Raw genomic sequence first — 25,259 nt, 5'->3', positions numbered from 1 at the left:
TTTTTACAAATTCTAATCAGACTTCATCCATGCAATCCGGATACTCTGTAAGTCAATCTGTGATTTCTCGAAGCTTCGCTTCTTAATTAGTTATTACACCGTCGCGCAACATCGTTTTCTTTCGGAAAAGGCATTTTATGCTCGATTACAAAGCACGTGAGTAGTCTTCGATATTTACTATTCATATCCAGAAACTGCGGTTCCTCTCCGTTCATTTTTATTTTTCTCGCGACTTTACGCGTTCCGGTTATTTTCTGATCAATATTCAATGTGGCACGATTGCGATTTCGAATATGTTTGTGGGGGAAACAGGCTCTTGTTTCTCGGCGAAATAATGATATCACCAATTCTCAATCTCTGATTGAATCAGAATACTTCGTATACAATCCCCGTAATGCAATCAACGATGAATGTAAAAAAAATTGAAAATCGCCGCCCAACTAGTTGTTAATTCTGCGTCAAGCCTATTATTATCAAACGAATCTGCGCGCAATGAAAAAAGAACTCGGATAAAAGAAAAATAAATTTTTCGACTCACGGGATCATATTTGCAACTGATTTGTATCTAGACATATACTTTGTTGATTGAAGATTGACTATTCCGAGACCGTGAGTATGAGTAATAATAATGATGTCAATTTATTGGTCAGTTGTGAAAAGCTTTTCAGGTTTTCCGTCAGTTGTAAAACGTACCGTCGACTTATATTCGAATATTAGGAGATTCCCAGTACATCGAAACAATATTCCGTATCTGAAGTATCTATATTGAAGTACTGCAAAAGTGCTCTTCGATATCCGCCCTCTTTGGAGCGAACGATATTCGAGGGCATATCTTTCGGTAAATATTCACATTTAATTTTTGCATGTGCATGTATACACGTGCAAACAATAATGGATAGGTATCTTATATTACAGCATCAACATATGAATTTTCAAGATGGGATTTCCAGCGGAAATAATCTGCTGTAGATGGTTTTAGCTCCTCATGCCAATGTTAAAGCGGCTGCGTGTATGCCGAAACGACTACAGCATAAAACGGTGTTTCACAGTATCGCCTATCCTTTGAAATGCACTTTCCGTGAACTGTTATTAACTTGCAAGAACTTCCTTTAGCGATGTTCAAAAACCAACAGGGACAAAAGTTACTCGGCAGTCACGACGTGCCGACAACAACGCATCAGAATCGTGCAAACACGTGATACGCAAGATGATATCTATGATTGACGAAATTTCGCAAAAATTTCTCGATGCAACTTACTCGTTAATCTCGGGATAAGTGTATTGCAGTACGTTGTAGGTCTGGAGTGGCAGCCAACACACAGCGAACAGTGCGACGACGATCACCAACATCTTGATTACCTGCGGACAGAAGGAAGAACATTGTTGCATCTCTTGCAATAAACTCGACTTTTCGAAACGAATACGTTCAAGGAAATTGATAAAAAAAATACAAGCCAGTTAGAAGGATCATCTCATAACTTGGCGCAATGACGTACGGATCACTTCAGCGTATGAAAATTACCGATTGAATAAACGACACGTCATTTATGCAATTTTTGCAAATATTCGCCGTGAGTAATCTTTCGACTCTTGTTAAATGCGATAGAATATAAGGATGTTAATTTCAAGTTTCACGACCACGAACAACCACCGGATACAACAGAGTCGATTGAAACGCGGTCCATGCACGAGTTGACTGGCGTTAGTTGGATAGGTAAGTAAAAAGTTGTAATATATAGAGTTGAAGGTGGGATCGAGGATCAAGTTACCGAATTCTTCCCAAGTTACGCGCTCCACCCGCAATACACGGGACAGAAAGGTAGCTGCGCGTGGGGTTGACGTTAATTAGGTCGACTGCTGAACGCTTCGCCACCTTCGTCCTTTTGCCAAATTCACCCAACGTGTTTCTCGGACCGAAAACTGACTCGACTGATATACGAGACGTACTCACGGTGGAAATCGGGAAAATTTTCGAGTCTCGATTTACGTGAAAAATATCGAACCGTGATTACGGCAAAGAAAAGAGGACGCGGGTAAAAAAGTTGGCAGAATTCGTATTGTCTTCAAATATCCTGCTCTCTTGCATATATGTCAAAGATTATCTTCCGCCGACTGACTTCGGCGACGGACTCGTGTGTATTTTGTGTCGTACAAGAAAAGTCATAGAATTCGGTAAATGTCTTACCGTTAATCACTGCGTAGACATTACGCTTACAAAAACCCTGTAAAATTGTTTGCAGTATATCCCGAAAATTTTAAGTTCAAGATAAATCTCGCTGGTTTTGAAAATTCAACGATTATACTTCGGAACAAATTTCATATGTTACAGTAACTCCTTCGACGGTGCATCTGGTATGAATCTGCATTCAGACGCACGCGTTGCTGTCACAATGGAAAAGCACTTCTCGGTAAGAATAAGGACGCCTATCACAATCAGTTTGAAAAGGATACAGACCTACTATTGTGCTTACTAGACAAGGCAAGTAACACCTACGCGCAGTGAATTGGACGGTTGCCTTGACATGGCTGGATGAAATTTTAAGCTCAATGTCTTACGTATATCCGTTGGCAGCTTTGTTGTTGTTGTTACGTCTATTATAGGTACGAAAAAATTACCGAAAAAAAGTATCGAAGAACAGTCTCGTTTTTTATACCGTATAGGTATATAATACATAAATAGGAGCGTCCTAACTTTCTCACGCAAGATTAAACTCGGAGCTTTTCGCAGTTGGTAAACAACTTTTAGGCAACGTCTCGGGCGCACACAACGTTCACCGACACGTATGTTGCGTATGGAATACTTTGTGACACGGCTTAGTTGCAGACACGTGTGTGTGTAACTCGGTACATACGTTTTTATGGAGTATTATCCCGAAAGCGAATAGCATATAGATACAATATTCAGCTTTTTTCAGCTCCGAAAGTTCCGAAGTTATCTGATTATATCGATCTCGCGTTATCCCGTTCGGTTATGTACCAGACGACGCGTAAGGAAATATGTATCTGAATAATGTACGTGTGTCGGAGTCTGGTAGTAGGACGAATACCTCACCTTTAACGTGTACCGAATCCTTTCCGCGACTGGAGTTGAATTTCAGAAGGATTTTATCAAGCGCACATCTCCAATACTTGCCCAAAGCGGAGACTACGTATGCGACATCGACTGTTTCGTTAAAAATTTGAACTCCGGCATGACGAAGAAGTTATTTCTGTAAAAGCCGGAGAGATCGAGAAACTCAAAACTCACCTTCTTCTTATTCTTCATCAGGTTGGCGTCGCGAGAGTCCTGAGCATTTCCGGGTGCTCTGCTTCCCCACAGCCTGAGCGCCATGCGAGCGTAAACGCAGGATATTACGAAAAGGGGTGTAAGATACTGCAGGAAGCCAAGCAGCGCTCTGTAGATCAGCATTGAGCTTTCGGACAACTTTTCGTTCCGGCAGAAGGGCTTGAGATGATGTCGGCCGACTGAAAGTAAAAAAAAAACAGCCGTGCATTCTGCGCGAAAATGGCGATTTCGTATCTCTTTCAAAAATTAATCGACAAATATCTTACGCAACGCAGAATCCTTTTTTCGGACTCCGAATCCACAGCGGTTGAATCGCAAACAACTTTTGTGTATTGTTATTGTACGTTGGAATGTTTTCACGCGGGAATTCACATCGCCCACCGCGTGAAAAGGAAAGTTTAATTGAAATGAAAACGAGTTGTATTATCAATTCAATTACTAAAAGTTAACTCCGTGTATCGTAAAGTTTCGAGACTCGAAAAGTTCAGATTTATTCTACATTCAAAGTTCTTTTGATTAAAAATCTCTCCCCTTGATCTTTTTCATTACAGGTACGTAGGAATGTACACGAGTGGCGGGTGTTGAAGAAATTCATCGTTATTTACGTCGCAATTTAATTTTATTTCCAATTTCTCGTAGAAAATCAATTGTACGGATCAAAACGTAGGCACTTCAGTCTGCTTTAGTGATAAATGACGATTTATTTACAAGGCCTGCAACGAATCTAATTTCGAATGCGAATACGAGTTTAATATTCACGAGAATGTTTAGCCGATCCATACGTGGGCACGACAGGCACGCGTGCAGGAGAGTTTCAGAAGCAAATGAAGGGAGCCAGTGTGTCACTGGCAAGTGGAAAATACAATCTCTTCCTTGATGAGTCATAAATTGGCAATCTTTGCTACGTCGTTAACTCTGTTGATTAAATGTCCTAAGTACCTACAACCACGTGGGGAATGGAAATTTGGCTGACGCTGTACGTACAGCCTTATGATAACCCTTGTATTTTGTGCAACGTAACGGAACGTGCAAAATAGTAGAAGCGATGATTGGCTAATTATCCACTTTTCAGACTCCAAGTTTCAACTACAAGCATGTCACTCAGGTACGCACGTTTAATTAAATTTGATTAACTCTCCGTCGGTTGGTCGGTTCGTTCGTTGAGTGTTTAATACATATAGTAGGTACGCGAAAATGTTCTTATTGTGATAATACACGCCATAAACTTACCGAAAAAGAACAAGGGAATAAATTTCTGGGGAATTTAATTACAACTTAAAAGGTAAATTTCCTTCGTCAAAATCCGCATGGTTCGCTGTAGATGTTCGCAGACAAGTGGAAACGGTTGCAAAACCAAAAAGGCGAATAAGTGAATAAATGTCAGTTAAGAATTCGCGATGAATGTTATTCTCGTCCTTCGTTCCACTGATTCGACAACGACGCTTTTACACTCGTCTTTAAATTCGCGGACGTAAATCCTCCGCCGATCGAAAATGGGATACTGACGGATATTTTAAAAGAAAAAAAAACGGAATCAGTCCCGCGTTTGTTGATATTGCAATCATTTCGTACACGAAGCGTGTAGGAGCGGATTACAAGTGCTGATATTTTATCTCGATAAACGAAAGGGCTTTCAGACGTAGATTTTCTACCGACCGAATTCGACGACAAAAATATTCCAACCAGGGCACGATGTCTGACCAGACAATCCCCTTATCTCGCGAGAAGACAAACGATTTTTCGGTCAAAAAGTATTGGAATCTCATCTTTCTAGACAGAATAAGAAAACCGAAAGGATTTGGAGAATTACGTTTATACGAATGTAGGAACGGGGCCCGATTTCAAACCGATTTCTTCACTCGCTACCTTTCGTCCCGCACGTGAATTTCCCTTCCGCTGAAAATCGGGGCGGAAAATCATTTTCTCGTTTCAATTCATAACAGTGGTAAGAATGACATTGTGGTTAGCTGAAAAGGGATGATTTTCATACCTTTAAGCACTAGTTCGAAAATATAACAAACATTCTCGTGCACGTGTATTATAGCGATGTAAGTGCAATGATTTTCCAGAAGTCTAAATTGAACCGATACAGCAAGAAAAAAACGATATAATTGCACCTTAAATTTCAGTCAGATTTCTTATTTCTTCCAGGGCGCGTTTTCGAAATTTTTTCAAATTTCACACCGACAGGCGCGAGTTAATAATCTGCGTTTTTAACTCACCCCCAGAGTTATCCGGCGTCATAATCACTCGCAGAGCCACTGCCATTGGAGCGGCCAAAGCACCGCCGAAGAACCAGATACTAGCGATTACGACTTTAGCTCTGAACTTGCTGGGCCTTGCGCTGAAATGAAAATGACAGGCAGGTGTTCGTTACATTTTTCATTGCAGAAATCTTTTCTAGCTGCGGAAATGGTGAAAGGTACGCGAAAACTTTTCGACGATGAGTATAAGAAAAAAAAGCACTAAAGTGTGTGATTATTTTTGCCTTTTAATGAGTAAGTGATTGCAATCGTTTTAATGATACCTCCATCCATGTGAACCAATAATAATTGTTCTGCTAATTTGGACAGACTTTCGAGTTACGCAATAAACTTCAATTGCGAGAATATTAATTAGCCTTGTACGTAACTTTTGTAATTTGTGTACCTGAAAATTTTACTCCAGACGAGTAATGAAGAGGGTAAAAAATACTCATGGCCTCAAAGCATCTCGCTTACAGCTGGTAATTAATTCTCGCATTTCATTAGAGTTGTACAACCCAGGTGTAACATGTGTTCGATTTATTGAAAATAAATAAATCTGTCGGACCACCACTTTTGTTCCTAGGCTTAAAGTTCACGCTCTGCTTCAATTTTTTCTTCAATTCCATCAAGTAGTTATAATGCTAAGATGTCTCTCGGCGAGAAAAAATTTATGAGATTATAAAATTACAAAAAAGAAAAAAATACAGACTTCCAGAGAACAAAGAATCACTGGAAGCTGGTATGGAATTTGTAATTTGATATTCAAGCTGCTTTTCATATAAACCGCTAATAACGAAGCCAACTAGCAAATCAATCCGATCCTTCTTTAAAACCAATCAAACTTTATCCCCAATCAAAACTCCCGCGAAACATCGATAGCTAATAACGCAGCTCGGTTTTCCGCCCTGCATTAACGGAGTAAGTTTAAATTTTTCATCTTCTCTATTCCTCTCTCTCTCTCTCTCTCTCTCTCTCTCTCTCGTTTCCTCTCATCTTCTATCGCTACAATTTAATTAACAAGTCTACAACTTCAGTTCACTAGATCGTAAAATCGAGGCAAAAATAAAAATAAAATAAAAAAAAGAAAAGAGATTGAGGCCATGCAATAAATTTAGCAGCAAAATAAAAATCGAATGGCGCTATTTGTTTGAACGGTCAACAAACATCGTCTTGCAGCTCAGATGTCCGGGTAAATTCAATGCATGGATGCAATTTCTAGGTCACACTGGTCGGCTAAATTCTAGTTTCTCAGAGGGTGCAGAGAAGATCTGGTCGTAAATAATCCGTGTAACTTAATAGTGAAGTGTAGTTGCGTAAAAATAAAACGTTACGGTGCGGGTTGCTCCATATTTTTACAGAACGCGATTCACGGTGATTTTGTTCACGAAAATCGGAATTATTTGACTGAAAGAAATGGGAAAGATTTACAGATCCCATTGAATTGCGGAAATTGTTTTTTCGGCACCCAACTTTTTCTGTAAAAAGAAAAAAATAGGTACACGAATCGAGACTCGGGCTCTTTGGAATATTATTACTGTACGCTTTGAACCTTTCGAGTGTACAATCAAGATCTCGAGTTCTATAATCGAAGCAGCTTTCCTACAGCTGCTGCACCTCGATAAGTAAGGGTGGTGAAGGTCTTTGTTCAATTATAGTTAGTCGAGCTTACGAGAAATATCTTCGATCATCTCGCGCGGATTGGTGCGTAATTTATCAACCCCCTTACGAGGATGTGTATAATAAACCCCTCTGAAGTGCCCGGTACGAGAGGTTGAAGTTATTTTAACCTAAATAACAATCCGTCTTCGTAACGAAATTGAAATAATTTTATGGTCGTAATTTCTTCCCGTTGAACGGATGTAATCATAACAGTGATAACCTGACTGGCACTCTGTTGGGGTAATAACTTATTTTGGTAAAATAATATTTCTTGTGCATGCATGCATGCATGCGTCTGCACGAGTGTAAATAGTACGCACAGTGTGTGCGATATCAAATTATCGTTATGACGCGTTACCTTGATGTTGAAATATAGGGAGGAGAGTAAAAAAGTCAGGGTAACAGGAAATTAAAACATCGAGTATACGATGAATCTCCGCCTTCGTATATTTAAATCCTCTCGTCCAACACGCTGATCCTTCTGATTAATACTGACTAAAGCTTAGCGGAAAAAGGAACTGTCTCACATGGGTGATTCTCATTATGAAAAAGTGTAAATCCGAACTTGATTGGATGGCAGAAACAAAGGAAAAAGAAAATCGTAAAACTCCTCGAACGAGTTAAAAGCAATGAAATAACTTCAACAGTACGTATCCAGAGTTAAAATGTGGCTATGTGGATTTTCAATTTGTGGCTATGTGGATTTTCAAGGGTTAAATCGTATGCGGATTGTGTGACCTTAATAGGATTGTTTTTGAATTTTTGTGCTTCCAAGGGCTCAGTAATCGGTTTTAAATAAATTTAAAAAATGCCGTGAAAATTTGAAGGCTCCACATCGAACTTTAACATAATCCGCTTGGTGATCAAGGTATGTTATGGAAATAACATGCGAAAAACTTTTTTGTTCTTTGAAATTTCATAAATCATTGATGAATATTCGAAAATAATGGAAAAGACACATTTTTATAGGGAACTTAACGGTCGACAAAAAACTCTGATGGATAAAATTCGTAAATAAAAGCGTTCGTATGATAATTAACGAATTTGATTAAACTTTGAGCGTTGATTAAAATATGAACGCTTTCATTTACGAATTTTACATATCAGAGGATTTCTGTACAGCGTTCAATTCTCTACAAAAATATGTATTTCCCATCACAGTCGGGATATTCGTCAACGACTTATAAAATCTCGAGGAGCAAAATGTTTTTCCAACGTTATTTCCATAATATACTTGATCACAAAGTGATCTATGCAGGGAGTTTTTTTTCTTTTTTCTTTTATTAATTTGATAGCGTTTAAGCTCCTGGAAGATTAAAAATTCAAATCAACCCTGTCAAAGATCACCCTATCGTGAGGTATACACGCCACTAATTTCTTTCTTTATTCGGTCCTTCTTCTTCGTTTTACGATCGTGATTTTACGCTTTAGAAGTGAAAATCTGTCACGATACAATAAGCGGTATGACATCTCTCGGGGTTCGCAAATATTTATGTTTCTCGCGACAAGTTTTATCTTTTCCCGCTTCGTTCTTATTCAGACACGAGTAAATAAGTTTTTACGAAAGTTTCCGCCTCTATTGCACTCTGGATCATATTTACCCCGACCCAATTGCTAAAAGCTTTTTCCACTCACTCACATCATTTTGATCACGTACGATACCTTCACCTTGAAAAATATACCCGGTCTACATTTTACCACCTTTATAGATCACACTTATATGTGCGGATACATCGTGACCAATAGGAAATGGAAACTCCATTCTATAAGGGGTTCTTTCTCGTGATGTGAAGCGGACGTGACCTTAGACCGGAAACTCGGCAATAATACTATACTTAAATCGCGGAGACGGGCAATTTTCAAGGTTTTGTCACAACATCGATATTGCGCACCGTTTCAGCTTTCAACAGTACCTGTAATATATATATAAACATGTATTATCTCCACGTTGATGCGACACCGCTGAAAGTTCCAGTAAGACTTCAGGATGATTGGCAAATTGTTACCCACCTCCTTCGCACAATATATCATATCACATTTGAAGACAAACTTCAGCCCTTATAGGAACTTGGCGGTAATCGCTGACTTGATTTTTTTCCGGCTTTTCCACCATACGGATGATTTTAAAAAAATTTATCAATATCATTCGTTCCATGCATCATTGATTTTGCATTACGCATGTTTTATTTTCTTATACACATTAAGGATACCCATAAAAAAAATGACGAGAAAACAAGTGAGTAAAATTGAGTCTCCCGAAAGAGTTGTCCGAGAACTTTTCGCTGCTCTCATCATTTCCGAAAATAGAAGCAAGCAAAGAGACTTTCAGTTTCACACATAACTCAGGAGCGATCCGGAGGATTTTGCTTCAAATTTTACATTAGTTCCAAGTTAAATTCCAATTAAATACTCAAATCAGCAGACGAAGTATCACCTAAATCGGTCCATGGATTCTCACGTAATCTTCGGATAAAAAATTTGCCACCAACGGACGAATTTATACATGCAAAAGTGCACCTGTCAATTATTGGAAATAACACTCTTACGATTTTATAAAAACGAGAAGATATCTAAAATAAAAACTGATAACTTTATTTTCCAGGTGAATAAGAACGTGAATTTCCGCTTTCCTCTGAGCGACAATCTACAACGCCAAAAGCCTTTTCATTTGATAGAGGTTTCTGAATTTGTTCAAATTTACCTCAATGGCTTGAGAATCGCTCGATGACGGTCGACGGCGATTGCAGTGAGGGTGAAGACCGACACGTTGACGGAGAGGACCTGGACGAAGGGACAGAACGCACACATAAAGTATGGGAGGTTCCATCTCTGCAGCAAAGCGGCCTGAAACTGTGAAGCCAAAAAGGTTCGGATCAGCTCTTTAAGGTGACAGTCACGCAATAAGGACAAACCAGGCGGACGGTCTGACTAAAAAGTAGGAAAAAAAGAAAAATCGGTTTAAAAAATTTCCAGCAATGTTATTTCCACGAATGACGGTGAACGTGAATTGAACCATATTCCTTCTACGTGATGAAAATGAATCTGAGGAAACTTGAACAACGCGAGCTATAACAAAAAGTTGTAAACAATTTATGAGGAAAGATTTTATGATTGAAACGTTAATGTTAATTGAGCTCTGGTGTTTTGGATACGATTCTGATGTTTCGGACTCATGTTGTTCACCATAGAGAATTTTCAGATATCACCTGAATTTTTTTTATACACATAGTCTGTTCAGGAGTTGCTGAAAATAGATTTTCGTCAGTACGGTGTAAGAGTGAATGTTTTTCAGAAAGATCTGTGAGGATCCGAACAGTGAGCAAAATGAGAATAACAACATTAAGATGCGATCAAAAGCATTTTAATGACGAACCTTTTCTTAGTTGGCTGATATCTCAAGTTGTGTTAATTAAATTGCTCGGGTTTATTTTCATTTTCATTATAGTTAAAGATGGGTCGTTTCATTCTTACTTAATACCACTGATACGAATAACGTTTCCTTTTCTTCTTCCAACTCTTGATTCGAAAAATCCGGCCGATTCTTTCGCGCCGCATAAAATTAAGACGAACGATTATTGTCTCACCTGAAAAGGAATAGCAAAGAGGCCAATAACGATATCGGCCAGGGCGAGATTGGCGATGAAACAATTAGTGACGCTCTGCATGCGTCTGGAAGTAGCGACGATCCATATCACCAAGGCATTTCCGACGACCGCCAAGATGGAAATACTTCCGTAGCAGATACTCAGCAGAGCTATCAGACCAGCTGGCACGTCGTAAAGGTCGTCTGAAATTGAAAAGGACACGTAATAAAACGAGAATACGATCGTCTCGTCATCCGGCAATCTTCGCTCCGAGTTCACGTATTAATTGCACGTCGGTCAAAACGATCAGTGCGGAAGTAATCGCGGCACGAAAAACATCCGCGTCACATTTACCCCAGACGAAAGAAAACGAGGAAGCAGCTGTGCGAAGCAATAATTTCCTAATCGTACCGTCATCCAATCACCGTATTATGTGAAAGAAAATAGCCCGACTTCGTTGGGGAATCGAGATGGACCGAATTTTGCGTTAAAGGAAGGATGATTCCAGTTGAGAACTTCCTTCTGTTCCACGGTTTGAAAATACAAACAAAATCAGAACTCATCGAGCTTTTGCAGTTCGTTTGTCTATCTAACGTCGCTACAACTCGGTAGTTTACGTCACTGTAATCATCGCGCAAGGGATACAAACCGGCAGTTTACGTTGTCTTCGACGGTATCCAGAAGCCGTTTAAATTATTTCGACACAGTTAATCGCGTCGTACTGCAGCTTTTTCCTGATCGTTTCCCGTATCCCCCATAAATTCTGCGCCATAAATTCTTACGGTTGAAGGCTGCAGCTCTTCGGACTATCAACGTTATTTTTCCATTCTTAACTGACGACCGGTTACAAGATTCGATGAAACGGAAGAGTTCCCACGGGAAAAGATACGAAACGGCGATTGATTGATCGTGGCTTAGGCGCAGAGGTTTTTCATCGAGTTTCACCAGAATGCGACACACAATCGGAGCAATTCATCAACGTCCGAACCAATGGACACGGGGACGTTTAGTTGGAAAGTAATAATCCTTGGTAAGAAGGGTTACCGTATTCGTCGTAAATGGATTCATTATCGTAGGTCCTGTTCGATCCAGATACCCAGACCTCATCCGGCCCTCCCTCCTCGGCCGACCACGCTCCGTCCATTCTGAAACTAAGAGGATTTACTCAGACTCGGATAGTTAGCGGTAGCTGGTTTCCATGTTTCACGACTACCAGAGAGCAGGAAACTTGCTTCTCTCGACCGTAATCGTTATAATTAATCTGTCGCCGGTTCAGAAACGAAGCATCCGCGCGGCGGAAGCATCAGAGGCAAGCTTTGTGGGGAAAACTTCGAGCAGCGTTCTATTTATTCGTTCACATTCTCCTTCTAAACGGAAATGACCAAAAGTGACAGGTCGACAATTAATTATAGAAAAACAAGATCGGGGTGAAAACGCGGAATAAAATTTGCATATTTTCCTGCTGCCCTAAATTGAGCAACGAGCATCTTTTTCTTTGTGGGGGGGGGGGAGGCTTTTCTTTATCAATTTGATTCCTTAATTTTATAGATAGAACTTCGCGCTAAGAATATTAAAAAGTTATGGTGGACTTCTAGAGCATATTTCTTGCAAACGATCATTCGTTATTCTCAGGCATTCGGTATCGAAACAACGTCAAAGAGAGTCAGCGATGTGACGGGCATGGAAAATCTCAGCTGCTGCTGTAGGCACTTAAGCCCCTGCAAATAAGGTAGAACCTCCATTACCGCAGCCGGAGCGTCAATTTTGGGAACTGTCGACTTTGTATCAACTTTCCAAAATCCAAGCAGTTTACTTTTTCCTTGCAGCTTACGCGACACTCGCATTGCCCATTTGCCTCTATTGGCTGTCCATAAGAATTGTGCTTTAATTTACTGATACTTATTTTTTGCACTTGGCTCAACTGTCACGGATCATGTGTGCGGAGAATCTAAAATCTAGCCGATGGCTTAATATGTGCGCTCAAACATAATTTGCTACTTTTCGTCTACTAAAAACGCCGCGGGTTTACAACGAATGTTCGTAAAATCGCAATTTTATTCAAATTTCCAAAGGAATCGAAATTCTCGGTCATAAATCTTCTCTTAGCGGGTTAAATTTTCACCCGTTGCCATTAATCTTGAATATATAATATACCAGGCGTAAATTCGGTTCAACACTCTGTGAAATAACTCGCTGTTGTACTATAAGACTTTAAGGGCGTGTCTGTAATTCTTTGTTCCTGCAGTAAAATGAAGAACCCTTCGCGCCAAATGAAAACGATTTCAGTTCTGATCTGCCCAGCTTCTGAAATGGCTCAATCGTTTTAGCACATCTACAGCAAATAAAAAACCAAACGATTTGCAATAACGGCCGTGAATTTTAAACGATCGCTTGAGTTACGTAGTGAAATAAATAATCCATCCAATATATTTAACGAATGAGCTCATTGCGATTTATCGCCAAGCTCAATATTCAAACGAATTCGAATATTCAAACTGATTATTAGCACGATGAAAAATAAGAGCGTGATAATTTAAATATTTGCATAGTTTTCCAATTTCTGGACACTTATAACATATCCAATAGTGAATAAACGCGAATGAATTTGACATCGCGAAGCAGACCTGCTGTAATAAATTCACAATTAACATATTTGATTTACGGGAGAAAATAAATTTATTATCGGTATCGTCATCATTATTATACATGTATTTTTTATTGACCAAACAATTGTGATTTATGAGAATCACGAACAAAGTCTCGAAAAAACTAAATTAATTGAAACTCAAGTTGTACTGATAGACTGAACAATAGCCCGCAAAATATTGTATACACTGAGAGAAATTTTTAGTTCCGATTACCGCTCGGTCTTTAACTATTTTCAGTTTTTACCACAATCAAAAATTATAGTTCTATGTACAAAATGAAACTTAGTTTTGTAGCTGTTACTATTCTTTCTCATTACGATCGCTGTTACTATATTTTCGTGCAACTGTTGCGAAAATTTAATGCTTGTTCAACAACAAGTAGAGTAAACCGAACAAACTAATTTTGCGTTGCGATCACTAAAAAAGGATCGGCAATAGCGCAAAATGATTAGGCGTACCTGGTTTTTCATAATTCCAACAATATTCAAACAGTTTTTTTTAACGATACCTGTTTCACTGAATTCTTCTAGTTACTATAAGAAATTAAATTTTTCTCAGTGTAGGTAAGCATAAGAAAAAGATTTATATAAAATAAGCAAGCTTCTGTTTGGGTATTTGGCTTCCGAGACACGTACTCATAATATAAAGATACACAGATGTGAAAATAGCCAGCGTATCGTGTAATTTCCTTCTTTCGTATCCCACCTCCGCTATTTCCGGATCCTATTTGTCCCAGCGTAATGATGAGACGTCACGCGTTATAAGAATCATATCTTATTCCCACCTTTCTCGATTTCACAGATTAATCGCGTACTCCCGATATCCTGGCATTCGCTCAGGCAGAATATCTTTCATGATTCGTTACGGGACACCGACGAAGATATATCGCTTTTGTTCAATCGTGCAAATAACGTAATCGTGGCGAAGCGAAAAATTCTCTAGACTTGATGTGTGGCTTAATCGAGGGATATGGAAGAATCGTGGATCGAGCCTAATTCATACCTCGGCGAAGGATGAGAAAAATTAATTTTAAAAAAGTGTGAGAGAAAAAATGAAACATCTTGAAAAAATAATGTTGCGACACACCTGTTAATAACGCAACTGGCACAAATTATTAGCGACGCAATATTAGCCCTGAGATTTTATTCTCCGTATCTACGATATATGGATGATTAATTTTTATCGGGAAATGCGATGGCCTTCCTGGTATGAAAATCGAGATTGGTGCATCAGGAATGATCGCTCTGACATAAGCTTAACGTCGCACAATTCAACCGGGTGAAGATACGGCAGCGGATTCCTCGGTTTCTTTCTGATGAGAGCAAAATCTGAGTTGATTAACAACGAGGCGAAGATTAGATTCTTCGTACCAGTGGCTGTAAAGATTTTATTAAGAGGTCTCGGCAGTGAAACGTGTTGTGCCTAACGTGATACACGCCATGCGGCGAATCAGCGATCAATATCACCTCGAGTTAGTTTTGCACGCTTTCAGAATAAAATGAATGAGAATTAGATAAAGCTTCGCGTAAAAAGTACGACGGGAAGCACGCTAACCTTACCGCAAAATAACCAAACGTATTGTAACATTTTTATGCTTGGCACAAAAAGACGACCAATTCTCATGCAATTTTTATTTATTTTTACTCTTCGTGCCGTTACGTGACGTATTTTTATCACGTGTATGAATAACGCCTCCTTTATGCGGGCGAACTCGAAAGCTCGTGCTTAATTTCGTAGTACTCAGATTTTTCTGTTATTGTACAATTATTTCCTTTTCGTCACGAGATTGTTGTACATCGAGTATTTATCGAATAATCATACAAAACTAGAAAATACTGGAATCGTATAACCGTGACAAACGCCTAGACGTAAATTATTACGTCAAAATAGTTAAAAATCTAGTATATAATGAATTTGGTTTCACTAGGAATTGCCTGGTAGATATATGAAAATACAGACGTGTTGTCGTCGTGGTTTTTATTACTAAAGCCATAAATTTTGCATGCCAGCGAGCAATTATTTATCCTATTATCAAGACTGGCAAGCCGGTCAGTGAGTATAATTAATCAATTATCAAAACTGACCGGCGGCGTTTCGTCAGCAGGTAGTTTGTATATTCAGGGAGTTGCAGGAAATCATCGTCGAAATACGGAATAAATGGTTACCCGCAAATACGGCGCGTCGATGGTTGACGATGGTTTATTAATAAACAGGCGTTGCGCGAAGCGTCGATTCTCAATAGATTAAAAATCCTGATCCCATTAGCCGGTCATAACGGACTGCCGAGCAAACATTATCTCACTTTTGACGTCCCAGGAGCGTAGCTGTAAATCGGGGTGCCACGAACCATTGAATTTTTTCTCTCCAGCGAAAACGCAACGCGTAAATCTGGGTCGCTAGAAATGAGGTTGAGTTGATTAAGGCTCGGGTAAATTTCCGGCCCGTACATAGATAACATATCACGTGCGGCGTATATGGGCTAATTTTTTGTTTGAAAAATATTATAGTCGCGCGCCACCGTCAATACAAAAATTTGCTTCCTTTCCAAGCTCTGTAAACTCTGCTGCTGCAGAATTCGGTAGAGAATATTTATCACACTACGATGAATTATTTTCCTAATCTCCGAAGCTCTTCAAGTCGTGAATCTCAAGGGCGTGATCTTGAGTGAATCCGACTGACTGTGCAAAAAATCTCGAAACCATCGGGTGAAGCCTGCATTATTATAGCGTTTGCTCAATCATTTCATACATTCTCTCAGACATCGACGGTGTTGAATCGTAATCAACGTGCTATGATAATAGGGAGCGTAGACTTTTGTCACGATATTCGTCTCCAGCTCAATTCCGAATCCGTTGGCTTTGATGAAACCGTATTCAATGCTTTCCCTGCAGAATCAGAGATTGTTCCATTCAACGTCACGGCGAACGTCCCTCGTCGGACGCTAAAATTACGCCTAATCTCGCCATATATTGAACTATTTATAACGCCACGTTTTCGCCTCACGTCGAAAACAGCCTCGCAAATATACGAGATGTATTCAGCCGTGAATTTGCGAAAAATCCGGAAAATTAGGCACGTTACGCTGAAAGTGAGCCCTAGAAGAAATTCACACCCCAGTTCCCGGGCTTCAAGTTCGTTCCATCGACTCGAAAGTGCTCTGAATTTACGCTCAGGATATTGCAAAATGTGCAGCAGTACCACGGGTGCAAGCAGGGCTTGCAAGTATAATTTAATCAGCAATGAAAACGTTCCCCAAGTGGCTGAGGTAATTTGCCAAACGATCTTCAAGAGCGAAGCTTACATGTACTAGGTCGCACTTGAGCCGTCAGATTGCAAGCTTTCATGGCGTGCTGGGCGAATTTCTTTTACGCCACTAACGAGCGGTGTTTAGCCGATCCTTTGCGAGGACCAATTCTTTCGAGTGCGATAATTATCAATTAGTGGAACTTTGAGCGGCTGATTGAAGAAAAGGGTGGAGGTATCGTTTTGGCAAACTGAATTTTATTCAATTTTTTATTCATTTCCTTCAGAGGATCTCCAGTTCTTTTTATGACCTCGTTGATTGTCTTTCTAGTCGCATTACGAATTAACGAGGGTGATGCGATTAGTGCAAAAACGAGCAATAAACTCGTAGTTACCAGAAAACCCTTGAAGCCCGTAGACTTGAAATTCCCGCCGAGGAAAGGAAACCGCATTTCACGGGCAATTCGATGATTCAGTGGGTCGCGGTATGGGCCGTTGACTAGGTTTATTAATATTGTTCTACCGCCATTAACAACAATGTGGCAATCGCGATTAGCGGCGTGTTGGTAAAACGGTTACGGTTATACACATGACTGCAGCCAAAGAGCTGAACTACATGCGCGTGGATAAAATGAAACCCTCCTTTTATGACGCAATCTGTTACACCAGACTTGATCTTTGTACGCATGGCCTGAAATTCGCTTGGATATTAACCTTTGTAATCATGGCAATATACGCGAAGGCTGGAAGGTCTGTTAAATTGCAGATATGGTCCTTTTTCCTCAAAGGTTATATAGATTATAGGTATGTGTATGAAGAAAAAATAAAAACAGAAAAAAAAAAAAAAAATGCGAGGTTCAAACTGAAAAGCTGCATGCATGTAGACCTCGAGACTCCCAAGAAAATCTCCGGTCTCGCACTTTTTTTTGCAAGAACAAACGGTCCTGAGCTGATTTAGCAAACGATGTATATATCCCGAACCGTCAATCTCGAAAAAAGCTCTAAATCCAGATATAAATGGTTTGACTTTGTGATATTTACGGCCACGTCTAAAGCAGTCTCTTCCGAATCGATTTGCCGCAGTGCTTTTTACAAAAAAGCCCCATTGTCGGAAGGAAACTTTCAAGAAATCAATTACTTCTGAAAACAATACCAGCTCGCATCGTGTACGGAATCAATTGAAAACTGCAGGATCGAAGCTGACGATGAGAGAACGGCTCCGATTTCATCCGATGAGAAATTACTTCGTAATATTTTTCTCTTCACCTCTCGCAACGAACGATATATCGAAAACAATAAACGTTTCCGACGACTTCACCGTCCTTCTAACTCACGAATGCCATTCAGCCGTAAGTATAAAGTTCAGAAAAACGGAGAGTTGATGAAAATGTCTTTCAAGATTTCGCAGCACCACCTCCAAAATTTCCTGAAGTCAAGCTCCGACGCTTGTCAGCCGAGGTTTTGTTCACTGAGAATGCGACAGGCGGGAAACAATTTGTCGTTATCGTTGAGATTGAAAGTTCCAGTTCCTTTCACTGCCGCTAATAACAAAGAACGGTGAGAAGAAACGCTGTGTATTACGATTTACAGAATAACGAGAAAAAATGGTGCACTTTGTTAATATACTTATCGCGTCATTTACTCACAGATTTAACGGCACCGATTGCCAGTAATATTGCCGCTAATGGCCCCATTTTCATAAATTTTTATGAATGTCTCTTTGCGCGCCGTCTTCTAATATCTCGAACCTAACGACGCGAGTGCTTTTATCAAAGACTAAGATTTTGCCGCCACGTGGAAAACATTTTTTTCGGTAAATCGATTACCACTTTTCGACATTCGTATAAGCGTTCAGCTGATGCCGTTCGTAAGACTCTTTCGAGCTGGTAACATGCGAATCTTCGAAAATTCGACATCCTATCAATTATGCTAAATATTTTCGTCGCTGGTCGCCTGACAACAAACTCGATATGAATTCACATCAATTCTACAACTGTGACTACGAGTCAAAATTTTTTTTCAGCGTAAAACTTCTGCCTTGGGAATATACAGTACATCAAAATAGAATCCCGGGAAGAGTATATTCTGACACTTGTTATAAAATAATGCGGTTAGCTTATAGTTCATAAGAATTGACTTGAGTTGTGAAAATACCGTAGCGAAATGGTAACTATGCCGAAAGAAACACAGTCGAACTTCTTAAGATATATTATCAGCAACGATTCGAGAAGTAGCGCTTATTCCCGTGTTCGTTAATCCTCTTGAGCTTTCAAATCTTCACCTCCAACAAGCGCGATTTTTTTTCATCATTTCGAGCATATGGTAAGCGAGAATATAAATTACGATATTATAACTTTTAATCCGCCGGTGGTGACATGTTTCTGTATCAAAAATACGTGAGGATTATTATGCCTAAAGGATTGAGTGATCCGAGAAAAGTTTTGAGGGTGGCATATTTTTCGAAAAGATTTTACAAGTGTGACAATATTTCATGAAGGTCATTGAAGATAACCTGTGCAAATTGACAGTTAATATTTAAGGGTCTGTCACCGCGGCTCAGAATCAAATTAAATGTAACTACGATAAGTTTCAGATTAATGATGGATATGTGAGTCAAGCGGTGTAGCAAATGAACGCGTCGAAGATCGAACGAAACGAGGGCTTCCCACGTGGTAAATTTTTACTCCAAGGTGAAATAAACACTGCGAGAATAAACGAACGAACGAACGAACGAAGCAGATTTTTGATTCAATCACTCGTATATTGCCGAAATAAATAAAGACCAGCAATTACCAATGTAATCGTAAAATTCCAACAGCTGATTTCACCCGAGTTACTAGCCGCATGGGTTTCAAGTATCCTTGGACCCATAAACATCTCCGAGTTGTATAATTGTACGAAATTGGCGAGGGACCCATAAAATTTTTGTGTGTTTCTCAATCGAGATGCTGGCTGGTGGCTAGTTAGATATGTTATATTATAACCGGTCGTCAAATATTTGAGCAAGCCGTTCTGGGATATTAAAACTTCATCGTCACACGGTTCAAACGTATAAAAGTGCCTGATATATTGAAACGTATCTTTTTCTTTCAAGTTCAAATCAGAAACTGATACAATTTCCACTGAGTGCCTATTGTAACTCTGAACCTACATTGAATTTCTATTAACTAGACAGTCCCCGTCTTTGGCATATTCCGTACTATTTCATCTACAAAGACAGGAGAAACTTGATCCAACAAATGAAAGATAATGCCACTCACAGCTCAGTCGCTTTTTCTGTGCCTGATTCTGAAGAGCTTCGGTTCGAATAACCAGTCATTTTTCAAACGTCTCAAGAATAAAAAAAAAAAACACAAAGAGCGGCTTTTCATTATTCTCATTTTTGCAGAATACTTACCCAAAGATATGTTTTGCCGCGAGTGAAAAGCTCGCTTGCTGGGTTCACCGAACACCTTGAATGAGCCATAGGCAAGACGCGAGGGGTTAACCACCCACGAAATACCCGCATGTCATTTGTTAAAAGCTTTCGAAAATGCCGAGATCTCCGCAATGCTCTCAAAATCGTTTGATACCTTGCCAGCTCGAGAAAAAATAGTTCCCAAAAACGGTTTCGATCAGATTGACTTATTCGTGAGGATGCGCGATACAGACTCCGGGAATTATTTGTTCTAGGTATCCGGGCTTGATCAGCCGTATTTATACCTGCTCGGCCTGAATCAAACGGACTAGTCGATGCCGCTGTGATTTATCAGGCCGGTCGGTGATTGAGAATCCCTAATGAGAAAAGCGGCAAACGAACATCCGGTATCAGAAGTTGTACCGGAATCTGGATCATTAGCGTAACACCGCAGGACTCATCTTGTTGATCGAAAAAAAACGAGCCGGAAAAACAGTTCTTTCGTGATACTTCTCATCACCATGAAAAAGGAAGATTGTGTCGTTATGTTCGACAAACTTCCGCTCCGATATCGAAAATATATTTCTCGTAAATAGTTATTTTTCTCAACTCAAAATCTATATGCCTAAGAAAATGTTCAGTTTATTAGACTAGATCTTGTTTGACCAACAAAAGTATTTCGTTGAATTAAGTAAGTATATCGCGTTCGTCGCACTTAGTTGAATCAAACGAATATCACTTGACTCAAATAATCCTTTCCCTTCGTGTAAGCTTTGAAAAGTTACACCCGACTGTAAGAAGTGGTCTCGAAATTTTGCGTCAGAAGTAGGTAAAATATCTAAACGTAAACTCGCTTTTCCGAGAGCTTGAGGTGTGAAGCATCAATTATACTGTGAAGCTTTTGAAATTTCATACGCACTTGCTATAATTGTCACGCGATCCGAGCTAACCATAAAATGAATCGAGTTGACACCCGCCTCCGCAATCTGTAATGGCACATTGAGACACTCGAGATGTGCCTGCCGGAACTTTCGGGTGAATTTGACTCCCCCTTAATCATTCTTCATTCCCAAAATTTATCATATAAATTAATAAATTATATACATTTATGCATGAGAAAATTTCGAACAATGAGATTCTAGGAAGCGAGTTCCCATCAACGACAAAGCGTTTGTAAATATTCATTGCAGGATTCAATTATTTGACAAATGTAAAAAACGAAAAAATATGAGAATATAAATACCTTCATGAAGTACAAAGTTAAATAATTCGAAAAAATCCAGCCGAATGTCTTTGCGGAAAAGGTATTTGACCCGGCGGTTTCGGAAGTGTGACCAAGAAAAGTCTGAGCATCGCTGGCGCGAGAAAGTTTGCAAGGGTATAAATTTTAATAATTCAAACGTTAATTCAATGGGAGACAAAATTGGGGTTGACAATGAATAACTGGCTCTGACAGGATCGCCTTCTGCGCGTTTTAAGAGCTTGTTTACTCGCCTCGGCGATATCTGTAGGCTGTGTGGCGTTTCAATTGTAATTGGATCGGAGTGAAATCAATTGCCAAGCTTTAAGCAGCTCGGTAAGAGTTTGCAGGCTGACCTTTGCGCTTCGAGTGTTTTTCATTTTCACGCTCACGGACATAAAAGAAGGTGGAATAAAAGAAAATATAGTTTAAAAAATGATGCCATTATCAAGTTCCTACGAAGCCGGGTGAAAACCGTGCCGCGTAACCGATGTCGAGAAGAAGATACATCAGGCTTTATCATTTTTTCATCTCTAATAAAATGCGAGTAACAAAAATAATATACTTATGAATAATTCTTCTACCCACCGCAGCTGGGGCCGAGGAGTTACGCGCGTTTTATACGTACTCTATAATATTTTTCTTCTTTCTATCACGGTATAAACTTTATTTCAATCCCTGTCTCTGTCGCAATATTGACGACGTGTATATAATATTCTCTCCGATTGCATCTCGTCCTCCGATAAGAGCCGTTGTTGTATGAAATACCTACAAAGAAAATTGTTCACCCGAGGTAGAAACCGGAATCACTTGCGGATCGATGAAACGGCGAGAAATTTAATTCTCACTACCAACGGTGTCAGAGTCGCTCGACACGAGGAGATTCAAACCGATCGGTACGCCCTATTGATGAAAATCTGTCATCCCGGTATCGATATAGTTTCGAAATAACCGTTGAGATGAATAATACCTAGCCAAGCATTGTTGCGTTCCTACGTTTGCACGATGTCGGAGAAAATGCTTTGAACCTTGTGCTTCGGGTCCCGAGTACACCGAACAAAAATAAGATAAAAATGCGGACCCAATCATACTCTAAAAGCATCGAGGTTAGAAGCCAGAATATAAATGGTATTGTCGAGGACAAGATTGCTCGTCACCCTCGGCATTGTGGGTGCGACTGCATTGTTGCCGAAAATTATCTCAATTCTTAGCCTATATCACCGCTCTGATATTTTTGCCGTTCTTTTGCTACGGCGCGACGGCCAAAAGAAAAATAGGTAATCACCGTGCTTGGGAGTAAAAGTTGGACGAGAAGAATAAACCGCGCTCTTTGTACTCGTGGTACAAAAGGGTTCATTGCTCCTCTGAAATTTGCTTGACAGAAGCATTAGAATCATCGAGTTATTCACTTTTGAAATCGCTCATGTATTTGAAACACTTTTTAACGATGTGAAAGTCGCGCTTCAAGTTATTCAGGATCATTTGAATTCAGCGCAAGGGAGTCTGGAGTTGTAATTGAAATTGCGTGCAAATTCAAAATGCGAATAAGTAAGTAACCGATGCGTTGGAACATCAGTTGCGTGAATTAAATCTCTCGCATCACATACGCCGCGCATTGAATTACCGAAACAGGGGCTGAGTTCGTCTTTGACGTCAAGAGCATAATAGGCGGTGACTCCAATTCCTAAACTTTAATCAAGTTTGCGTGGTACCCATCAAATTTCCGGCCGCAAGTTTACTTTCACCGGCGCTTCGCGCTTGTGATGTGAAGAATATGAAAGCTGAGCTCCTCGGGCAGCAACATCTTGGTAGAAAACGTGAAAATTTTTGCGTTCTATATGTAAATTCATTTCCTTGCGCAACGCAATCCCGAAAATTTCACCTCGTATATTTTTGAACAAAGATAATACCTAAACACCCAATGAAAAGAGAATTCGGGCAACCGTTATCGCGAAAAGTACGAGCTGTCATTTTATGCATGAAATTTTTTCATCACCCGCCAACAGCTACAGCTGTTAAAAACAATATGTTGTTTCGCCACCTTTGAATTGTACTACGATCCGTGAATGTAACTTATTATAATATCAGTTTATTTACCTGTTAGACGAGAAAAAGAATTAGATTTTCTCTTCACGAGTATTCGCGCACTTTTCGTTCACAACGAAACACAAATGTCATCGAATAACTGTGCGGCTACACTACATAATTTGAAATGAAAATTCAGATGGGGTATTTTTCAATAATTTTGGTTGTCGATCGGGGTAATAAAATGTAAAATTACTGTGACATTTTTTCGGGAGCAATAAAAAGCTACAGTTATACTGTGTTGAGGTTGAACGAAAATGATCGTTTCAGTAGCTGTGACATTCGTACTTTTTTTAATCAAGTAACGTCGAATTGGTTCAGAATCTCAAATCTCGCGTGCGGAATCGCAACGTCGATTGACGGGTAATAATTCTGTCATTTCTTTTATCACATCATTTTGCTTACATAATTTTAAACCAAACACAGTCCATGCATCAGTACAGTGAAGAGAAGATGCGGATGTGAAACACATTTTTTGTTGCAGGACGGGATAATACTATTCGAGCCAAATTATGTACCAAGTATTATTCACGGTTCATCAATCCATAATATATAACAGGGCGAAAAACAAATTCAGCAATTTTTCCTGCATGCTGGTTCGCGATATCGTTTTATACCACCGATTCATCATCACGCTCCGTTTCTCTCATCTCTAACCCCAAGCTCCATGATCCGTGCAACAGCTCTTACTACTTGCCAGCGGCTGTCAAAACCAACGTTTCCTGTTTCCGGGTTGTTCGAATGCAACAACATTGAGTCTCTCAATCATCCTGAATTTATACTAGATTTAGTTACGGAGAAAAGTAAACTGACGCGTATAACAGCCAAACAACCGCTTCAGTTTTGACCGAAGTCCAAGTAACCGTTCGCATTTATATTTCTCTGACGGAATTTCACTTCCATCAATGAATTGTTCACTGTCTTCGTTTCTTAGACCCCGTATGTCAGCCCTATTCATTTGTTCTGTACTTAGGTAGAGCGATTGTGAATGCACCTTCGCAATGTTGTAAACTAGTGCACAAATATTTATACAGAAGTAAAAAAAGAAAAAAAAACACACACGCGCACACTCGTAAACACGCCCTGGTTGGCTTATCTCCCTGTGTATCTTATAGCTATCCGAAACGCGTTAGACGCGTATTAAAAATATGAGTGGAGTGCAATCTACCGCCGTGAGGATATGCATGAGCCGTAATTGAAACAGCCGAAACAATATCAGCGTAGAATCTAAATCATGAGGTCCGGTAAATGCCTGCCTTTTTTCAGGATTCTGTTCTATTAAACTTTGTCCATAATTTTATCAACTTAGTCTCAGAACTCTAGAGGAACGGAAAAACTGACGGAACAATTAAGGAACGTTAGCGTTTAAACTCGGAGGAAGCAAGTATAATGAGACCCACTAAATATTACCGGTAAGAATTTAACGCGTGACAGGTAATTTCGTAGAGAGTACGTTAAGTTATAAAACATACGAGAGCTTTTATTCAGCTATTAATAAGGGTCGACGCATTTTATGTCTGGCGGGCAGAACTCTGGGAAGCTCGTCAAGGCCGTGAAGAATGCCTTTGCAAAATCCAGAGAAAGAATTCGGAGAGGCGCTTTAGGGTTTAACCCAAAAAGTTATACCTTAAATTTTCGGCACACCAATCTCTGGATAACTTCGTACGACTCCAGCTAGGCTTTAATTAATTTTACATCGACACGCAGCATTCCACTCGGAACGTATGGTCTCGCGGGTCGGCAACGGAGTAAAAAATTAAGACAATAACGTGGCGATGGCCATTCGAAAAACCGCATTTTCAGTATCAATATTTACTCCCAATCCAGCGCCGGGGTCCACGAAGAAAAGCGTTCTGTTATTTCTTCTTTTT

General features: G+C 39.7%; 1 protein-coding gene across 3 annotated transcripts in view; it reads right to left on the bottom strand.

Annotated features, from left to right (window-relative positions):
- The window catches only part of LOC124210814 (RYamide receptor), a 52,687-nt gene that overhangs the window by 2,966 nt on the left and 24,462 nt on the right, over positions 1-25,259 (bottom strand). For all 3 annotated transcript variants that reach the window (XM_046609199.2, XM_046609200.2, XM_046609201.2), the window contains exons 2-7: positions 11,820-11,926; positions 10,776-10,978; positions 9,893-10,041; positions 5,509-5,630; positions 3,248-3,465; positions 1,259-1,359 (exon numbers count right to left, since the gene is read on the bottom strand). In XM_046609199.2, coding sequence (XP_046465155.1) covers positions 1,259-1,359; positions 3,248-3,465; positions 5,509-5,630; positions 9,893-10,041; positions 10,776-10,978; positions 11,820-11,926 — 900 coding nt within the window. The remainder of the gene's footprint in view (positions 1-1,258; positions 1,360-3,247; positions 3,466-5,508; positions 5,631-9,892; positions 10,042-10,775; positions 10,979-11,819; positions 11,927-25,259) is intronic.

The sequence above is a fragment of the Neodiprion pinetum genome, chromosome 1, assembly GCF_021155775.2.
Source record: "Neodiprion pinetum isolate iyNeoPine1 chromosome 1, iyNeoPine1.2, whole genome shotgun sequence".
In the NCBI taxonomy this organism is placed as follows: Eukaryota; Metazoa; Arthropoda; class Insecta; order Hymenoptera; family Diprionidae; genus Neodiprion; species Neodiprion pinetum.
The sequence above is the reverse complement of the archived record's forward strand: the minus strand, read 5'-3'. Positions and strand labels throughout refer to the sequence as shown.